The sequence below is a fragment of the Stenella coeruleoalba genome, assembly GCF_951394435.1.
Source record: "Stenella coeruleoalba genome assembly, chromosome: 1".
In the NCBI taxonomy this organism is placed as follows: Eukaryota; Metazoa; Chordata; class Mammalia; order Artiodactyla; family Delphinidae; genus Stenella; species Stenella coeruleoalba.
The window spans coordinates 105,084,638-105,101,768 of record NC_137169.1 but is presented as its reverse complement, the minus strand read 5'-3'; the positions used below and the strand labels follow the sequence as shown (position 1 = coordinate 105,101,768).

At 40.9% G+C, this 17,131-nt stretch overlaps 1 protein-coding gene across 1 annotated transcript in view; it reads left to right on the top strand.

Moving 5' to 3' along the window:
* Positions 1-7,880: 7,880 nt before the first annotated feature.
* The window catches only part of HMGCS2 (3-hydroxy-3-methylglutaryl-CoA synthase 2), a gene marked incomplete at its 5' end in the record, with an annotated part of 30,982 nt that continues 21,731 nt past the window's right edge, over positions 7,881-17,131 (top strand). The window contains 1 exon segment of the mRNA XM_079941788.1: positions 7,881-7,967. Coding sequence (XP_079797914.1) covers positions 7,881-7,967 — 87 coding nt within the window.

The window sequence follows — 17,131 nt, the reverse complement described above, 5'->3', positions numbered from 1 at the left end:
TTTATGCTATATGTATTTTGCCAAAAAATGTAGTGATGTAATATGCTCAGACCACTGAATTGTATACTTTAAATGTATGAACTACAAAGTATGTGAATTATATCTCAGGAAAGCTGTTTTAAAAAATCCAAAACAGGGCTTCCCTGGTGGCGCAGTGGTTGAGAGTCCGCCTGCCGATGCAGGGGACACGGGTTCGTGCCCCGGTCCGGGAAGATCCCACATGCCGCAGAGTGGCTGGACCCATGAGCCATGGCCGCTGAGCCTGTGCTCCGCAACGGGAGAGGCCACAACAGTGAGAGGCCCGCGTACAACACACACACACAAAATATCCAAAACAACAGCAATGACAAAACCAAACGTGATACCACTACACATCTACTAGAATGGCTACAATGTAAAAGACTTAATACCAAGTGTTGGTGAGGAGGCACAGCAACCCTAACCCTCAGAGATTGTTGTGGGAATGCAAAATGGCGCTGCCACTTCGGAAAAAACATGTGGAGGTTTCTTATAACATACTAACAAAATGACTCAAAGATCCTTTCCTGGCTATTTACCTATAGCTCATTGAATCCTCAAAACAAAAACATACCACCTTACAGAAATAGTCTCTGAGATGGCAAGCTAGCTGCCCTTGATAATAAGTGGTAGAGCCAGGATTCAAACACAGGAGTGTCTGACTCCAAAGTCCATGCTTTCAAACACGATGCTGCAGATTAAACACATCCAATACTTCTTTCTCTGGCCCAGCCTTAGGAACATAGTCTACAGTCAGGTCTGCAGAGGCTGACCGCTGAGCCAAGAACAGCACCGCACTGAAGGTACAGCATTGTTTGCTCAGGGTGGCTGGGATCTATTCCCAGCGATGCTACTGCTGGCATAGAGCTGCGTGTGTGGTCACAAACAGCAGAGACAGCAGGACTGGTCAGCACAGCTTCCCGTGATACAGTCACAAACAGGGATCAAGACGTCATATGCGGGCATGTCTGGCAGAGTTACTTTCAACAAACAGAAGTCAGAGTGACACATGAGGCAGAATATGGGACCCAAGTCTCAACAGCATCGGGGACGATTCCTATGAGAGGCTAAGGCTTAAACAGGACAGTGTAAAACACTGCTGGTCATTTTTTTAAAGATTTTTTTTGATGGGGACCATTTTTTAAACTCTTTATTGAATTTGTTACAATATTGCTTCTTAGGACAAAACTAATCTTTTCCTTAGCAAACTAATATGTGCAGAGTTGTATTTCCCTGAAATTATTGTTCCTAAATAGTTTCAGTCACATATACTAATCATAACTTTTAACTGAAGTAATTTCTATTTCACAGAAAAAACTTGGGGTAGACAACTGGGGTTACACACCAGCATCTTCGCTGTCCTGCAGAGCTCATAAATACAATACAACTTTCTATAGCCATACTTTATACAACTTCTCAAATGGCAAAAATGAACACATTCTTTAATAGACCCAAAGATAGTCTATTAAAGTCTCTATATAGTTTCTCTGCGGCATATAAGAAGAAGCAAAAACATAGAAAGTTAAAATAATGCTTAGTAATTAATGTTTCAGTGCTCTGTCTTACTTAGAAATTTTGCAGTTATCCAATGAAATTTCATTTATTAATTCAACTTAATCCTAGTCTAAGGTTTTAACTTACCTAAACATTTTGGAAATTATCCTCAAGTTGACGTACTACAAAACATAATTGTTAAAATAAAATTTTATCAGAATAATGAGTCAATTTGGTGAAACACATTTTTCATATTTTTACATTTTTCATAACTGTAAGTATTAAGTAGAAATAATGACAGCTTATTTGATCAGTAAATCTGCCTAAGTCTGGGAACAATGTACCTACCACAGAATAAAATCTACATTTATACTCATCTGTGATAAATCAGTGAAGACTTAGCTATTTTTAGTAACTAAAATTATTAAACTAGCTTCACTTGCCAAATATTTACCTAAATTGTGTGAACTTGAATTCTTAAAACATTTCTGAGTTATTCTGTGTAAGGATACTTTTTAAGTCTAAAACATTGAAAACATTAAAAGTTCAATTTCCTTATTTTCTTGGAATTTCAGAAATATTCAATTTATGTAAGTGCTTATTTATCTCATTAGCTAATCAGAATAGAGATCCTTTAACTTAAGATAATTTATAATCTAATTTGTTAACACCAACCGGCAAGTAGGATAATATTACACCCTCACACAACTAGACGTAAAGATCTCTTGAATCAGATACATAGACATCCAGCCTGAAACAAAGGGAGTTTACAACTTCAATTCTGGAATTTCAGCTATGAGTCAGAATAAACACATAATTACAAAACTCACGGGTCCATTTCCTGTTCTCTTCTGCAAAATTCTTAATTACTTTGAGCTCCAGAGAGTCAACAGACAAACAGAAAAGACAAACAAACCAGATTCTCTGTCACCTCTCACCCAGTGAAATAAGATCTATCAACTATTAATCCATTTATAGAGATCATCAAATGAACAGACCATAAAACCAAACTCCTGATGGAAAAGGCCAATAAACTAGATTCTCTGTGAAGAAATGACCTGGGATACCCAACAGAAACAAAAATCTCTTTAAACTGTTAATTTATTTACAGAGATCATTAAATAGTCAGACCATAAATCCAAATTCCCAATAAGGAATAATTCACCCCATCCCTCAAATATTGGTGACCTGTGCTCTGATTGCGGACCGCTGCTTCTCACCACAAAGGTGCAAACACAGAGGCTATTATCCTCGTACCTCACTCCATTTTTGCAACACCTCCCCTTTCAGCTGCAGTGACTTCCCAAAGATTTAAAGAGCAGGAACCCTTTCCCCCATTCCCCTTCATTTTTCTCTTTTTCCCCTCTTGGGAGCCAGACATCAAAGACTAGGACATTCAAAAGCAGCCATGTATGTGGGGAAAATTATTCATAGAAAGTGACTGTGCATGCCCAGGGAAAGGCAAAGTCTCAGAAGACACCTGAGAAAACCTTAAGTTTACACCTCAGGCTGGTCTTTAGCACAGAGATAGCCTACAGCAGTCAAAAAAAAAAAAAAAAAAAGCAAAAACAATAACAAAAAAACACAGCAAACCCTGGAGAAGGGACAGAATCCAATTTCCAGAGCCACTGCATCCTCCAGTTTCAACCAAACAATCACAAGGCTTACAAAAGGAGCCTGGTATGTTTTGCTACGGTTCAGATTCTTTTGGCATTCCACAGTTACTCTGTGACTCAAATATCACTGTAACTTTTCTCCTTCCAAACTAGAACAAGGCCTTCATTCTTTGACAGCCCTGCAACACTCAGCCTCAACTCCACACCATGTTACATAGAAAGTCAGCCTGTGTTCTCTCCCATTCACTCATAATTAACGAAGTACTACTTGGTGCCAATGACTTTTACCATAAATGCAAATGCAGCATGCAAATCTCAAGGCATTACTCAGAAAGTAATTAAGCATATTATACAGAAAATTATCTTTTTCCCCAGATTATCAGCAAAATGAAAATACACTTTTAGAAGTTTTTTCAGAGAATGAGCAAACTCCCTAAATTAGTCCTATAAGGTACCAGGGGTACATGACTCTAGCTTAAGAAACACCTTTCAGTGTTTAGGTTCGTAAAGCAAGTCTTTATATTCCCCCATCAGCCCAGGAGTTCTCTTCCTTCTTGTCAGAAGACAAGAACAAAACATTTATTTTGTTGTCAAACGCACTTGAGTTCTAATCCCAGGTATGTCAATTAATAGCTGTGTGACCTTGAACAGCTCATTCAACCTCTCTGAGGTTGTTTTTCTATCTGTAACATAGAAAAAAAAAAAAGACTTTTTTTAGGATCATTGAGTAGATTTAATGAAATTGTTTGTTCAAGGAAGGTATTAAATTGGGAGCACAGTCACATGTGTCCTATACTCCTGTAGCAAATCGTCTAAAGAAATAACACACTTGAATTGCTACTCTCAGTAATATTATAACTATATCGCCTAAGGCAGTCATTGTCCTGGGATAAGAATCTAACAAAAAGTTTTGGCACTTGATTAAAGTTCCTGAGATTCATGGTGAGCAAAGTTGTCACAGGGGAAGAGGTGGATCTTCTGCATGAGCAGTTCTAGAACGAGGGAGACACGCTGTGCTCTGGAGAATGAGGGGATGGCCCAGCCTGTGACTGACTCTATAAACTCCTGGAAGCAGCTCTCCCAACACAGTGGTTGTTCTTTGGGGAACACTGGCTGAGCATAAGAGGGGGACATAAGAGGCAGTGGTGAGCTGAGAGCCCAATCATGGGCCAACACCTGGACCAAAAGTGCTTTTCCTGTAGCAGTAGTCAAATACATCAACTGAACATACCTGACCACTCTCTAACAATCAGAACGGTAGGGAGACCAAGAGCTGTAGCAGTAGACCAGTATCTGAGAGAGCTGTCTGCTCCTGTGAAGGATCCATGGACACCGGTGGCCTGGATGTTCAGAACCTCTGCTGATTTTTGAAATAGACTGAGTTTGAAAGGATTCTACTTGAAGAATTTTTTTTAATGGGAGCAAATATAAAGTGGCTTGCAAAATTTTTCACAGGAGAAGAGAGAGTAAATACAGCTTTATTAGGATTAAATTTTTCTGACTTCCAGTGTGATAACAGAGCAGGGAAATACCTTTAATGTGATTTTTTTAAGATTCTGCCTTTGTCTCAATGTCTCAAAAAGCTAATCCTCTTCTTAGGACACAAGTGAACACAGTAGAGCTTGGGTTACAAAAACATGCCTATTGCCCACACTGGGGCCAAGCAACAGAGATGAGGGCTGACATGTGGAGCAGTCAGTGGGAAGCTCCGTTTGGCCGGACTGAAATGTGAGATGCTACAGACATAGAGGATAGACAGGGGGGTGCGGGGTGGGGGTGGCGCGGTTGGGTTGGGATTTGTGGATTAACAGATGCGAACTATTATATAGAGAATGGATAAACAGCAAGGTCTTACTGTGTAGCACAGGGAACTACATTCAATATTATGTGATAAACTATAATGAAAAAGAATATATATATATATATATATATATATATATATATATATATATATATATACACACACAACTGAATCACTTTGTTATACAACAGAAATTAACACAACATTGTAAATCAACTATACTTCAATAAAATAATGTGCAATGCTGAAAGAATCTTCCCCATAACTCCCACTTGCACCCCATCTCCAGGGAAGAAATATTTAAATGTTGAGTGGAAATAGTACTGAAATGTTAGATAAAGCGGATATCAGAAAGCAAGAACAGAGGAGGCTAAGCTGGCTCTGCTCCAAAGCTGTAGGGAAATTCTTGGAAGCCCGTCAAACAATACTTGAAAATATAGACAGCTGCCCAATAATATTGTAAAATTTCTCATAACTTCTCAGAGAACAGAAGGGAGAGCCTCAGCCTTATAGCAGTTTAGAGGATTGCCCTAATTCATAAGTCAAGTTGCTGACATACACAGGAAGAAGAAAAGAACTTTACGTATCCTGTTACAACCCAGCAGACTTTTGAAATGAGCCATGGAACAAGGTCCTGCGAGCCTGGACCTGGTCCTGACCTTGGAAAGATCAGACTCTTCTGGATCAAGTTCTCCAGAAGGAATTCAGAGAGAGGCATTATTGAAGAAATGTGCATTTACCGGAGAATTCATGGACCAACCAAATAGTCACTTTTAGTGAAAACTCAGGAGGAACAAGAAAAAGTGTCAATCCTGACTGTTCTTAGATAACAAATCAAAGAGCAAAGTTGGACCCGGAGGCACTTGAGGTTGAATTCCTGCCAACAAGGTCCTAAGGAATGGGAGAAACACGTCCCAACCTCAGGTCAATAATTTCCACAGAGAATGCAGTCATTTTCTACTGCTTAACAATTTATCACAAACTTAGTGGCTTAAAACAACACATTTGTTATCTCAGAATATCCATGGGTCAAGGGCTTCCACATAGCTTAGCTGAGTCCTCTTGCTTGTCCAGAGGCAACACCCAGATCATAGGGGCCACCACAGCTCTCTGTCTTCTGACCCCCACAGACACCTCAAACATGGTGGTCTGCTTCTTTGAAACTGACTAGAGAATCTCTCTCTTATAATGTAATATAAGCCCTGGAGTGACTATTCCATCACTATTCATCCTATTTGGTTGGTAGAAGTAAGTCCCAGGTTCCATTTACATTCAAGGGGAAGGGATTACACAAGGGGTGTGACTCATTAGCGGTCACCTTAGGGTGTGTCTGCCATACACTAATGCTCATTGTTGTGTATGTTTGTGTACATGTGCACATGGGCATGTCCACCTTGGTCTGTGTTGCCCCAGACTCAGACACTGAGACAAGGGTTCACATGGAATTGGGAGAAGATCCTAGGAAACCTGCTGGGGAGTGAGGAACTGAGATAGGGAAGGGAGGCAGCTAATAACGGGTGTGTGAATAAATTACAAACTATGGGCAATTTGAACCTTAATCCCTCTAAGGAACTCTGGAAGCCCACCTGCTACACTTGCCTCAAACTTATCACACATTGGGGCAAGGGAATTGAGGTATTTATACACCAACAGCAGGCACTGAAAATGGTGAAGCCTGAGAGGATACAGGCAGAGCCAGACTGCAACTTTACAATCCCTGACGTCACAAGTGTGATCACTAGACTTCCACCCTGGTACTTAGCATCTAATTACCCTAAGAAAAAGCAAACAGAGAGGAGAGGAAGATGAAGGAATATGTCTGAACTAGTAAGTTAGTGGAATACCAGATCTCTTCTTATCTATCCCTTGGGGGCAGAATTTGTGAATCCAAAATTGTAAATATTTGTGTTACTGACCAGGGTTCTTGGCCTTCCCCAGTCAATTGAAATTGACTAGAGGCCAGACTAGAAATTCAGGCAAGTCTTTAAATTGGGGCCCCTGCTGCAGCAGGGGGAGCGGAGAACAAACAACAGGTTCCTTGCTTGCTCGCTCCCTGAGGGAGGGCAATCTTGCTCCTTATATGGGGTGAGGGTAGGGGTGTGTCCAGGGGTTGGGCCGGAGAGGTGGCTGAGGTGTTTTGCCCACTGCTTAGGTGGTGTTGTATGCAGGGGGCATGTGCAGTACCCTGCGTTTGCTCCCAACTCCCTGTTTTTGCTCCAGGCTCTTAAAAAGTGGCAGTTGGGTTTTTTGGTCTCTTTGTATCTTTTGGGTGCAGAATTTGCCTCAACTGCGGCATGCACGCGGTTATTTTTAGTCCCATACAGTTTCTTTGTAACTCGTTGCTTGAGGAGAGGTGTGTCCAGATGCAAGCATTGCAGCACTGCAGCAAGGGGTTCCAGGTCCCAACAAAGGGTCCCAGGTCCCAGCCTGTCTCATTTGCAAATATTTTCTCAGGTGAAAATACAATGGGATGAGAACATTTTATTCACTATTCACAAGAACTTCTGGAAGAACTATTGAAGGCCAGAAATTCAGGCAGGACCATTCCGATGCAGGGGACACAGGTTCGTGCTCCAGGTGGGGAAGATCCCACATGCCGCGGAGCGGCTGGGCCCGTGAGTCATGGCCGCTGAACCTGCGTGTCCGGAGCCTGTGCTCCGCAACGGGAGAGGCCACAACAGTGAGAGGCCCGCGTACCGCAAAAAAAAAAAAAAAAAAAAAAAAGAAGAGCAGGGACACAGCTGAGAGGGGAGACAGAGAGGACCCCTGGTTGGCCAGGCAGGCAAGGAGGGCCTTCGGGAAGAACAAGAATATCTAATAAGATTTCTTTAACTTATTTTTGAAGTATATAATATACACAAAAAAGTCTGCTTATCAAAAGTGCACACTTCAATGACTTTTCACAAACAGAACACACCTATGAAACCAACACCCAGACCAAGAAACAAAGCATGACCAGCACCCTAGAAGCTGCCCTTGCACTCTGCGTCGTGGTCCGAACGCGGGTTGGAAAAGAATTTCCAGACACAATGCGGAATGTAAAGAAGACAATTTATTAGAGGGAAGGGTCGCTGCCGGAGCAGCAGGCCAACTTCTTGATAGGGAGAGTCGACCCTCAGCAAAGGTTTCTGGTCTGTTTTTAAAGCCAGGGAACCTGCGAGTCATCTGCTGACTGGGAAGAGTATGTATACTTTCAGTATGCTGAGCTGGAGAACAGCGGAGCATGCGCTAGGAGAGCTCTGGGACATTGCAATGGTCGCAGTGTGACAGAGTGACAGGAGTCCTGTAACTCTTGGTTCCAGCAATGTTGGCCCTTTGAGTCTATCTTGTTCTTTGTCCTTGGAGCACCACACTCTGTTCCAGTCATGACCCCTCCCCCAAAAGGTAACCGCCAGCCTGACCTTGAACAATATGACCAGCTTTGCCTGTTTCATAGTTTAAGCGGAATTGTACAATCTGTACTCATTTTTGTCTGGCTTCTTTCACTCAGCATTGCGTATGTGAGGCCGTTCATGTCACGCATAGTTGTATATCGCTCATTCTCATGCTGTGTAGTAGCGCATTCTGCAAATATGCCACGTTTTATGTGTCCATTCTACTGATCATGGGCACTTGGGTAGTTTCTTGAAATGGTTTAGTTCATGTTTTTGTGGGGTACAATGCAACCTTCTTCTCTGTCTCAGCACAAAATCTTTAATCAATGATGTGTGATATAAGGGGATTCTTTAAAGTGAATGCAAAGAAATGCCAGGTGCAGTGTTAGGGACAGTGTGGGGTAGAAGAGAAGCCACAGGAGAACCAGGCACATCAGGTGGACTTTTTTTTTTTTTTGATATCTTGAATTACTCATTTAGAATTCATTCAACAAAAGTACATTCAAGTCACCTAGTCAGGCCGACTAGAACCAGGCAGATCTAGAGAGAGGTCTCTAGTGGAAATCTGTTGTATTTTTTCTTCTTTCTTTCCTTCTTGAGAAATTCCATATAGTTTGGAGCTGTGGATTATAAAACTCCACTTACGTATCAAGGGAATGGGTATGTGACCCAATAAAAACAGTTTAAAGTTTCTTTCTCTGGAATTTGAATGTTGAGAATTGAAATGTGTTTGGAATTGAGTTACCTAATGTACACCCTAACAGAAGGTTTGTGAATTCATGCTTCTGTGATTCCCAGAAGGTCCCCAGTTCCTCTCCTTCCCAAGGCTATAAATATTCCTTCTTTCTAGTGTGCTTAGGATTCTTTTGTTTGCCACCAAAGAACCTGAACTGTTGAAGCTCTTGTGACCTAAAATCTCTCCCCCATATGCCTACCTAAATTGTTTTGGAAATTTTCACATTAGTGATTCCTTGAGGGTCTACAGTGAAAAGAGATGCAATACTACAGCTATTGTATGAAAGTATTGGGGAGGGAATCTCTAGTAAGCTAAAATTAATTACTGAAACATTAGTTGTCATAGATTTATCAGTTCTCATTTATCATTCCTTCATGAAGGGATAGAATATAGAATGGATAGTTTTGGGTTAGAATGAGGCAGTTTTGCACATGACAGCCCTCCAGATGAAAATCTCTGGGCAACTGGGAGAAGGGTACAAGGGTGTAGGTAGTTGTCGGCTCAGTGGAAGGAGGCTGTTGGAGACAACTACCAATGGTCCTCTATATCCACAGGCTCCACATCCACAAATTCAACCAAGCTTGGACCAAAAATATTCAGAAAAAAAAAATCCAGAAAGTTCCAAAAAGCAAAACTTGAACTTCCCAGGCTCTGGCAAATTTATACATAGTGTTTACATTTTATTTATAGCTATTGACATAGCATTTACATTTTATTGGGTATTACAATAATCTAGAGATGATTTAAAGTATATAAGGGGATTGCATAAGTTATATACAAACACTATGTCATTTTATGTAAGGGACTCAAGCATCTGCAGATTTAGGTATTCATGGGGTTCCTGGAATCAGTCCCTTGAGGATATCAAGGGACCACTGCATTGTCAACATACTGGTTAGGCCAGTTTAACTTATTGTATGTAGCCAGTAGTATGGCCTCCTATCCAGAACAAATGGCTCAGAAAGAATGTTTTCTGATTTTGTTTTTGTTTTATTTCCCCCCCAGTGATTCTCATGTCCAGCAGGTTTGGGAACCACAGAGTTAAATGACTTCTTATAATAACTTTGCATTAGATTTTACCTTGATATGTTTTTATTGCTCATTTTTAAGTGACATTAGTTTCCTGAGCTTTTAAAAGGTAGTGTGGTTCGGGGTAGATTTTCTAACTTTACTGAGCTCTCTCTTTTGTTTTTGTGCAGTGTTCAGAAATACGGCAGCTAGCGGTCTGAGATTTCCTGGCTCTGTTCCACTCCCCCGTGTTTACCTCGACCTTCTCTTTCCTTTGTAGCTGTTGTTGTCCTACTCAGTTTTAATTCCACTCCCAGCAGTTTCTATTCAGTGTCCCTCCAATCCTGGAAAAGAGCTCTTGTTCTTACTAGAGTTCACATCCGGCTCCCACTTTGTAAGAATCAACTGTGCGTATCTCTTCCCAACTTTGTACTCATGTTAGTAGCTTGCAGTTGGCCATGGCAGGAGTATTTATACCATGGAAATCAGCAAGCACCACAAATTGGACTGTTAAACAATTACCAGCACACCACTGGCTATGCCACTCTGGCTCTTGAGATCTTACTGGGGAGTTGGGAATTGGAGCTTGTACTCACTGGCACTGGGGTGGACAAAACTACTCCCATTTTGAGCTAATGCCCCTGAATTAGTCTGTCGGCTCTCTGGCAGTTTCTCATTGGCTGTTTAGAGGTTCTCTGGTTCTCCAGGTCCTCAGACACACCACTGCTGCCCACTGTTTTCTTCCTCACAGGTGCCACAGCAGGTTTTATGACTGTTGGTTTATCCTCATCCACTTGTATTTTGGGGGTCACAGGGATTCGCTATCACTTAGTTTTATTGCAAATGTGTATGAGATTTTGGTTTTCCTCTACCTGTTTTGATGTGAGGATTCAGAAATTCAAAGACAATGCCACCACTGTATTCCCAGAATCTACAAGTTGGATGACTTCCAAGATTCGTTCCAGCTTTGAAATTGTCTGGGCTCAAATCACTGAAAACTCTTTTGTGAAACAGTGAATTGGACCCAGATCTGTCACTGGCCTCCCATGAACCCCCCAAAGGCCTCCTGGGGCAAGAGCTGGAGGGCTGTTGATCAGTCTCAGCAAAAGCTTTCATAGAAGATCCTTCTTAGCTACCAAGCCAAGCTTCCCCCTTTGAGCTTGATGACCTTTTACCTGCTTCACACAGACTCTGAATTTCCACCAGCTTCCTGGTCACCATTTAACTCATCAGATACTAAAGTAACACAATAAAACAAAACAGCGACTTCCCTTGTGGTGCAGTGGTTAAGAATCCGTCTGCCAGTGCAGGGACACGGGTTCCATCCCTGGTCCGGGAAGATCCCACATGCCGTGGAGTAACTAAGCCCGTGTGCCACAGCTACTGAAGCCTGCTCTCTAGAGCCCGTGAGCCACAACTACTGAGCCCGCGTGCCACAACCACTGAAGCCCGTACACTCTAGAGCCCATGCTCCACAACAAGAGAAGCCACCACAATGAGAAGCCCACACACCACAACGAAGAGTAATCCCTGCTTGCTGCCACTAGAGAAAGTCTGCGCGCAGCAATAAAGACCCAACGCAGCCAAAAAAAACAAAAACAAACAAACAAAAAAAACTAAGTTTGAAATCTTTACTCTCCTCATGGACAGCTACTTTTCTGGAACTGCCTCCTCCAGAAAAGAAGATTCCAGGACTCAAGGTCAGGAAATATCTTCTCAGACTTAATGTCAGTTCCTCATTTGGCAAATAACATAATTTTCCACAGAACTGGACTGGAGAAAGGAGTAAATTTACCTTGAACATTGTGGAAAGGTATGTGAGATATAACTTTCAAATAATAATATTACTTACTCTATTAGTCAGAGTTCTCCAGAAAAACAGAACCAACAGGATATACATATATGTGTATATATATATATATATATGGAGAGAAACAGAGAGAGAGAGATTTACTATAAGAAATTGGCTCATATGACTATGGAGACTGACAAGATCTGCAGTCAGCAAGCTGGAGACCCAGTAGAGCTGATGGTGTAGTTCCAATCTAGTCCGAGGAGTAGCAGGCTTAAGACCCAGGAAGAGCTGATGTTTCATTTTAACCCTGAAGGTAGGGAGAAAAACAACGTCCTGGCTGGAAGGTAGTCAGGCAGGAGGAATTCCCTCTTATTCAGGGGTGGGTTGGCCTTTTTGTTCTATTCAGACCTTCAACTGATGGAATGAGTTTCATCCACATCAGGGAGAACCATCTGCTTTATTCAGTTTATTGATGTAAATGTTAAACTCACTTAAAAATACCCTCACAAAAACACTCAGAATAATGTTTATCCAGCATCCTGTGGGTCAGTCAAGTGGACACATAAAATCAGCCGTCACAATTACTAACATTTATTGAGCAACATTTATTGATTGAGTACTTTCCAAGTATTAATTACTTACAAATGATCTCATTTAATCCTCACAAGCTGTAAAATACTTTAAGTTATTCTTCCAATTTTACAAATGAGGAGATTAAAGGTTGAGATGTTAAATATATTGACTGAGGTCTCATAGTGAGTAAATAGCACACTATAAATAGCACATTATAAAATCTAGGATTTTATACTTTCTGTTTTCCTTTCCTTCCTTCCCTCCCTCCCTTCCTTCCTTCTTTCCTTCCTTTCTTCTTTTCCTTTTTCTGTTTTCTTTCTTCCTTCCATCACAAATGATGGCCTCAAGAAATGAGCAGATCTTACTTCACATTAGCGAATAGCTCTTTATGTGTTGATTTCTACATAACAGCATTCGATTTGTAGCTGTTGACCCAATAAAGGATGAATGAAAGCTTCTCATGAGGTAAGAAGTGAGAGAGTTTCTAATCATTCTCCCATTCCATACTGTGCCAGCATCCCCACAAGAGGCATGAGCAAGATGGTGCTGTTTGAAAAGCTGTCACGTGGAGTCTGGAATGGATCTGCTGGGACTAGGGGCCACTGAGGGCTATGGTTCTGCCTAAATTAGTCAATTCTAGAAGTGGAGAGAGACCAACATTAGCTGTGGTGAATGGTCTGGGAAGTGTCTAGTGGGGGTGAGTCAGGCTCTGGAGAATGGGTGACCTTGCACAGATGAGAGGTATGGGAAGTAAGATATGAGAAGAACATTTCTTTGGGGAGTACACCATACAACATAATAGTGTATAAATAGAAAGTGAAGGGGGAAAGTGACTTTTAAATTAGAATAAAAGAAAACCAGTGTGGGGATGGGGGGATATTTGAAGTGAATTCGCTCACCCACTACCAGTTGGAGGTGCTTAGAGTTTTCTCTATTGATGTTATATCTTTTTCACCTTTAATATATCTGTTCAGAAACCATCCATAAAGATACACATGAAGGCGATAACCATGCTTGTGATGGAATCATGGTATGTTTTCTGTTTGCTTACCAGAATTTTTCAGAAATGAGTTTTGTCTTCATATTAAGAAGAGAACAATCAAGGAAACTTCCTTTGTGGGAAAAAAAATCACATTTGCTGTCCAGATGTTTTGACTAAGAATACCAGATATTTAACAACAATTTTCAGGCATCAGAGTTTTCACCAGAGAAGGAGTCCTAAGTCCTTGGCACCACCACTTGAGCAAAGCATTTCATTTTTCTGTGCCTGTTTACTCCATTGAATGGCTTTAGTACTGGACTTTTTGTCTAGATCCTATATCCTCATAAACAAACATGAACTGATTTCAAAATGAAGGGGGAGAAGTTTCCAATGGGCACAAGAGGAAATATATTCTGCCCTCTCATCCTGGGCTTACAGGTCAGCCAAAAGCCAGACTAACCCAATTGTTATACAGAGAAAATCCTTTATCTCAAGTTACAATAAAAAATGACCTGCAGGTATAATGATTGTAGTTTGATTTCCTAGATTTTTAGACCCAGCAAAGTTGCAGGCTGCCAAGTTCCTTCTTTAAACTTCTTTGCCAAGTTCCTTCCAATGATTCTTCCTCTCGTCTCTTGAAAGGTTAACAACATTCACACAAGAGAATTTCCCTTCATTTTCCCAGGTCTAGCTAGCAGGCATCAAATAAGATGCACAGGTTCTTTGGCAGGAAGAAATGTGGTAGTGGGCAGGGAGAGGAAGCTTCAGATAAGGCCCAGTGATATCTACAGATCCTTTTCAGCCTGTAGATAGTGGTTCATTTTCTCATCCTTTCCCGACACATAAGGGTAATAATAATATTCATTTATTAAACTCTTACTGTGTTCAGCGCCTTGCATGCATTATCCCAGTTAACCATCACCACAACCCAATGATGCAGAACTATTATTCTCCACCCCTAGCAACTGAAGAAACTAATAGGAAACTGATTCTAAGACATTTTAAACGACAATTTCAGGTTATTCAAGTAGGATACGGAAAAGTTAAGATTCAAATCCAGATCTGCCTGGTTCCAAAGTCTATGTTAATACCTCTGTACTGTAAGATCATGTAGCCATGGATATGGAATTTGTGGTTTTACCAGTATTTATTCTCCCACTCTCAGCTCCCTCTCAACCCCACCTTGACAACCACTTCTATTTGTATCTGTTTTTATAAAATAGGTATTTTTGTTTTGTGAGTAAACTTGAGTAAATATTACTTTACATTACATTAGCATTACCTTTAAGACACATCCACGTTGCTATTTGTGTGTTTAACGTGCTGTTTCTAACCATTTCATAGCACTCTGGGTTGTACTTCCAACCACATTTTACCCATTCTGCCTGCAGTGATGGACACCCAAATTACCTCCAACTCTCTGAAGAGTTCAGTTTTATTTTTCTCCACAGAGTACATTAACCATTAAATAATCTATCCTCTCCCAATTTAGCAGATATTAATATTGCTACCTCAGCTTTCTCTTGATTCATATTTGTATAGTATACTTTATTCTAACCATTCATTTTCAATTTTTATGTAGTAGTTGTGGTGCACGGGCTTAGTTGCTCCGTGGCAAGTGGAATCTTCCCGGACCGGGGATCGAACCCATGTCCCCTGCATTGGCAGGTGGATTCTTAACCACTGCGCCACAAGGGAAGTCCATTTCCTTAATTCTTTAAAAATATTACTTCATTGTCTTAGTGAGTCCAGTGTTATTATTGAGAAGTGCAATGCCACTTGACTTTTGTTCCTTTTCAGGTGATCTTTCTTACTAGAAATTTTTAGAATTTCCTCTTTTTCTGTATGTGCTCTAGATCCACTTTCTCCTTAACTCTCTTGCTTGTTCCCTGATAAGGTTTTTTCCAGATTGAGATGTGTCATCTTTCTTTAACTATGGAAAATGTATCTTTATTATTTCTTCCAATGTTTCTCCTTTGGGGATTCCCATTATTCAAATATTGATACTTCTACATTTATTCTTCCAATCTCTTAGATTTTTAAAACAATATTTTCTCATTTTGTTCTTTCTTGTTGGCCTTTCTTGAGAGTTCCCCAATTGAATATTCCTACTCACTAATTTTTTTAAGCTATGTTCCCATCCTGTAGTATTTCTCATCTACATAGTCTTTATTCCAGCATTATATAGAATTAGTTATATATGTAATTCTTTGTTGTGATTCTTATTAGTGCCCTGTAGTACAAAATATTCCTTTCCCTTCTTAAGGACACATAGGATGATTATTTTAAATTCTTGATCTGTCTGCTTCAAAAATTCTGTTCAGTGCGCTGTCTTCCTTTTATAGACCGCAATGTATCCTTATTTTGGCATATGAGTTCATGTCCCCTGGGGGTAATGGATACTCTCTAGTGCTGTGTGTTGTGGAAGCACTGAAGATCTGGCCCCAGTCTGTGTTCCTCAAGGCACATTTCAAATGAGTGGTGGGGATAAGCCCCAGACATTGCAGAACCACTGATGACCATCCTGTTTGCTGCCGCTTCACCAGGAGACTCTCCTGGCCAAGACTGCACAATTAAACTGCTGGGAAAACAACAGCACCTGGAGAAAATATTGCTGGGCCACCAGTTTGGGGTTTGAGAATGGAGGTTTGTTAGAATAATTGTCAGTGTATGATTGGTCAATCTGCAACTCTTTTCGTGAACAACGCACCGGGGTAGGGCTTTTGCAGTGTCTCTCCTCCCACTACCCCCTGCAACCATCCTTCCCTTGCAGGCTTCAGCCCTCATCCAACCTCATCTCTGCGTCTATCCCACATCCCTTGGTCCAGGGCATCCTTCAGACTCCTCAGGGATTTCTCATAGCTTTTTTTTTTCTGAATTGTTCTTCAAATTTATGCTTTAGTCATTTTTCTAGTGTTTTTTGATTTAAGAAGAGGAATTCAACAACCTATGACAGTTTGCCATGTTGCCAAGCAGAAAAAAATTGGACTTGTTAAAATGCTATGCAAATATAAATTATGATAATAAGACAAATACATGATAATTATCTAACAACGAAATTCTGAAAGCTCAAAAAAAGAAAAGGAGATTACTTACGCAAATTGGTTATTTTGTGACATATTATTTGTTATTGACCTAAAATGACTGTGGGAAGTTAGTTTTTTTTTTTTTTCTCCAAACAGTTTAAATGTCTGAGAAGAAGAAGGCTGGACAATAAATGCTAGAGAAGCAGTGACAGGTGATCAGATGATGCCAAGGTTTTCTCTTTGAGACTCACGGGCAACTCCACCATCATTACACTGTCTTCCCTGTGCAAATATTGAATCTTTCCCTCTTGAGACTGGACATCATCTTGCTGGGTTTGCTCCCTAGATTATATAACAAATGCAAGGTAACTCCTGGAATGATGTAACTCAAACAAAACAATGAACACCAGTGCTCAATGTTTCTCTTCTGAGAAATCTCATCAGACTCCAGGCCCTTTCCCCTACTTTTCTCAGGACCTCTCAGCTAATTAGATAGGAATCTATGCACACTTCCTGCGGGCCTCAGTAGTCCTCCCTCACAAAACCCTGGAAGCTTTAGAATCAAAGGTCTGCATGTTAGCCCAGATAATCACAAAAGGCAAGACCTGGCAAAGGAGAGATTGGTTAACCAGTAACAAAATCATAAGTAGCTCTGACTCCTCCCCTCCCATAGCAGAATCCACACGTAGATGTGATGAGAGTCCTCGA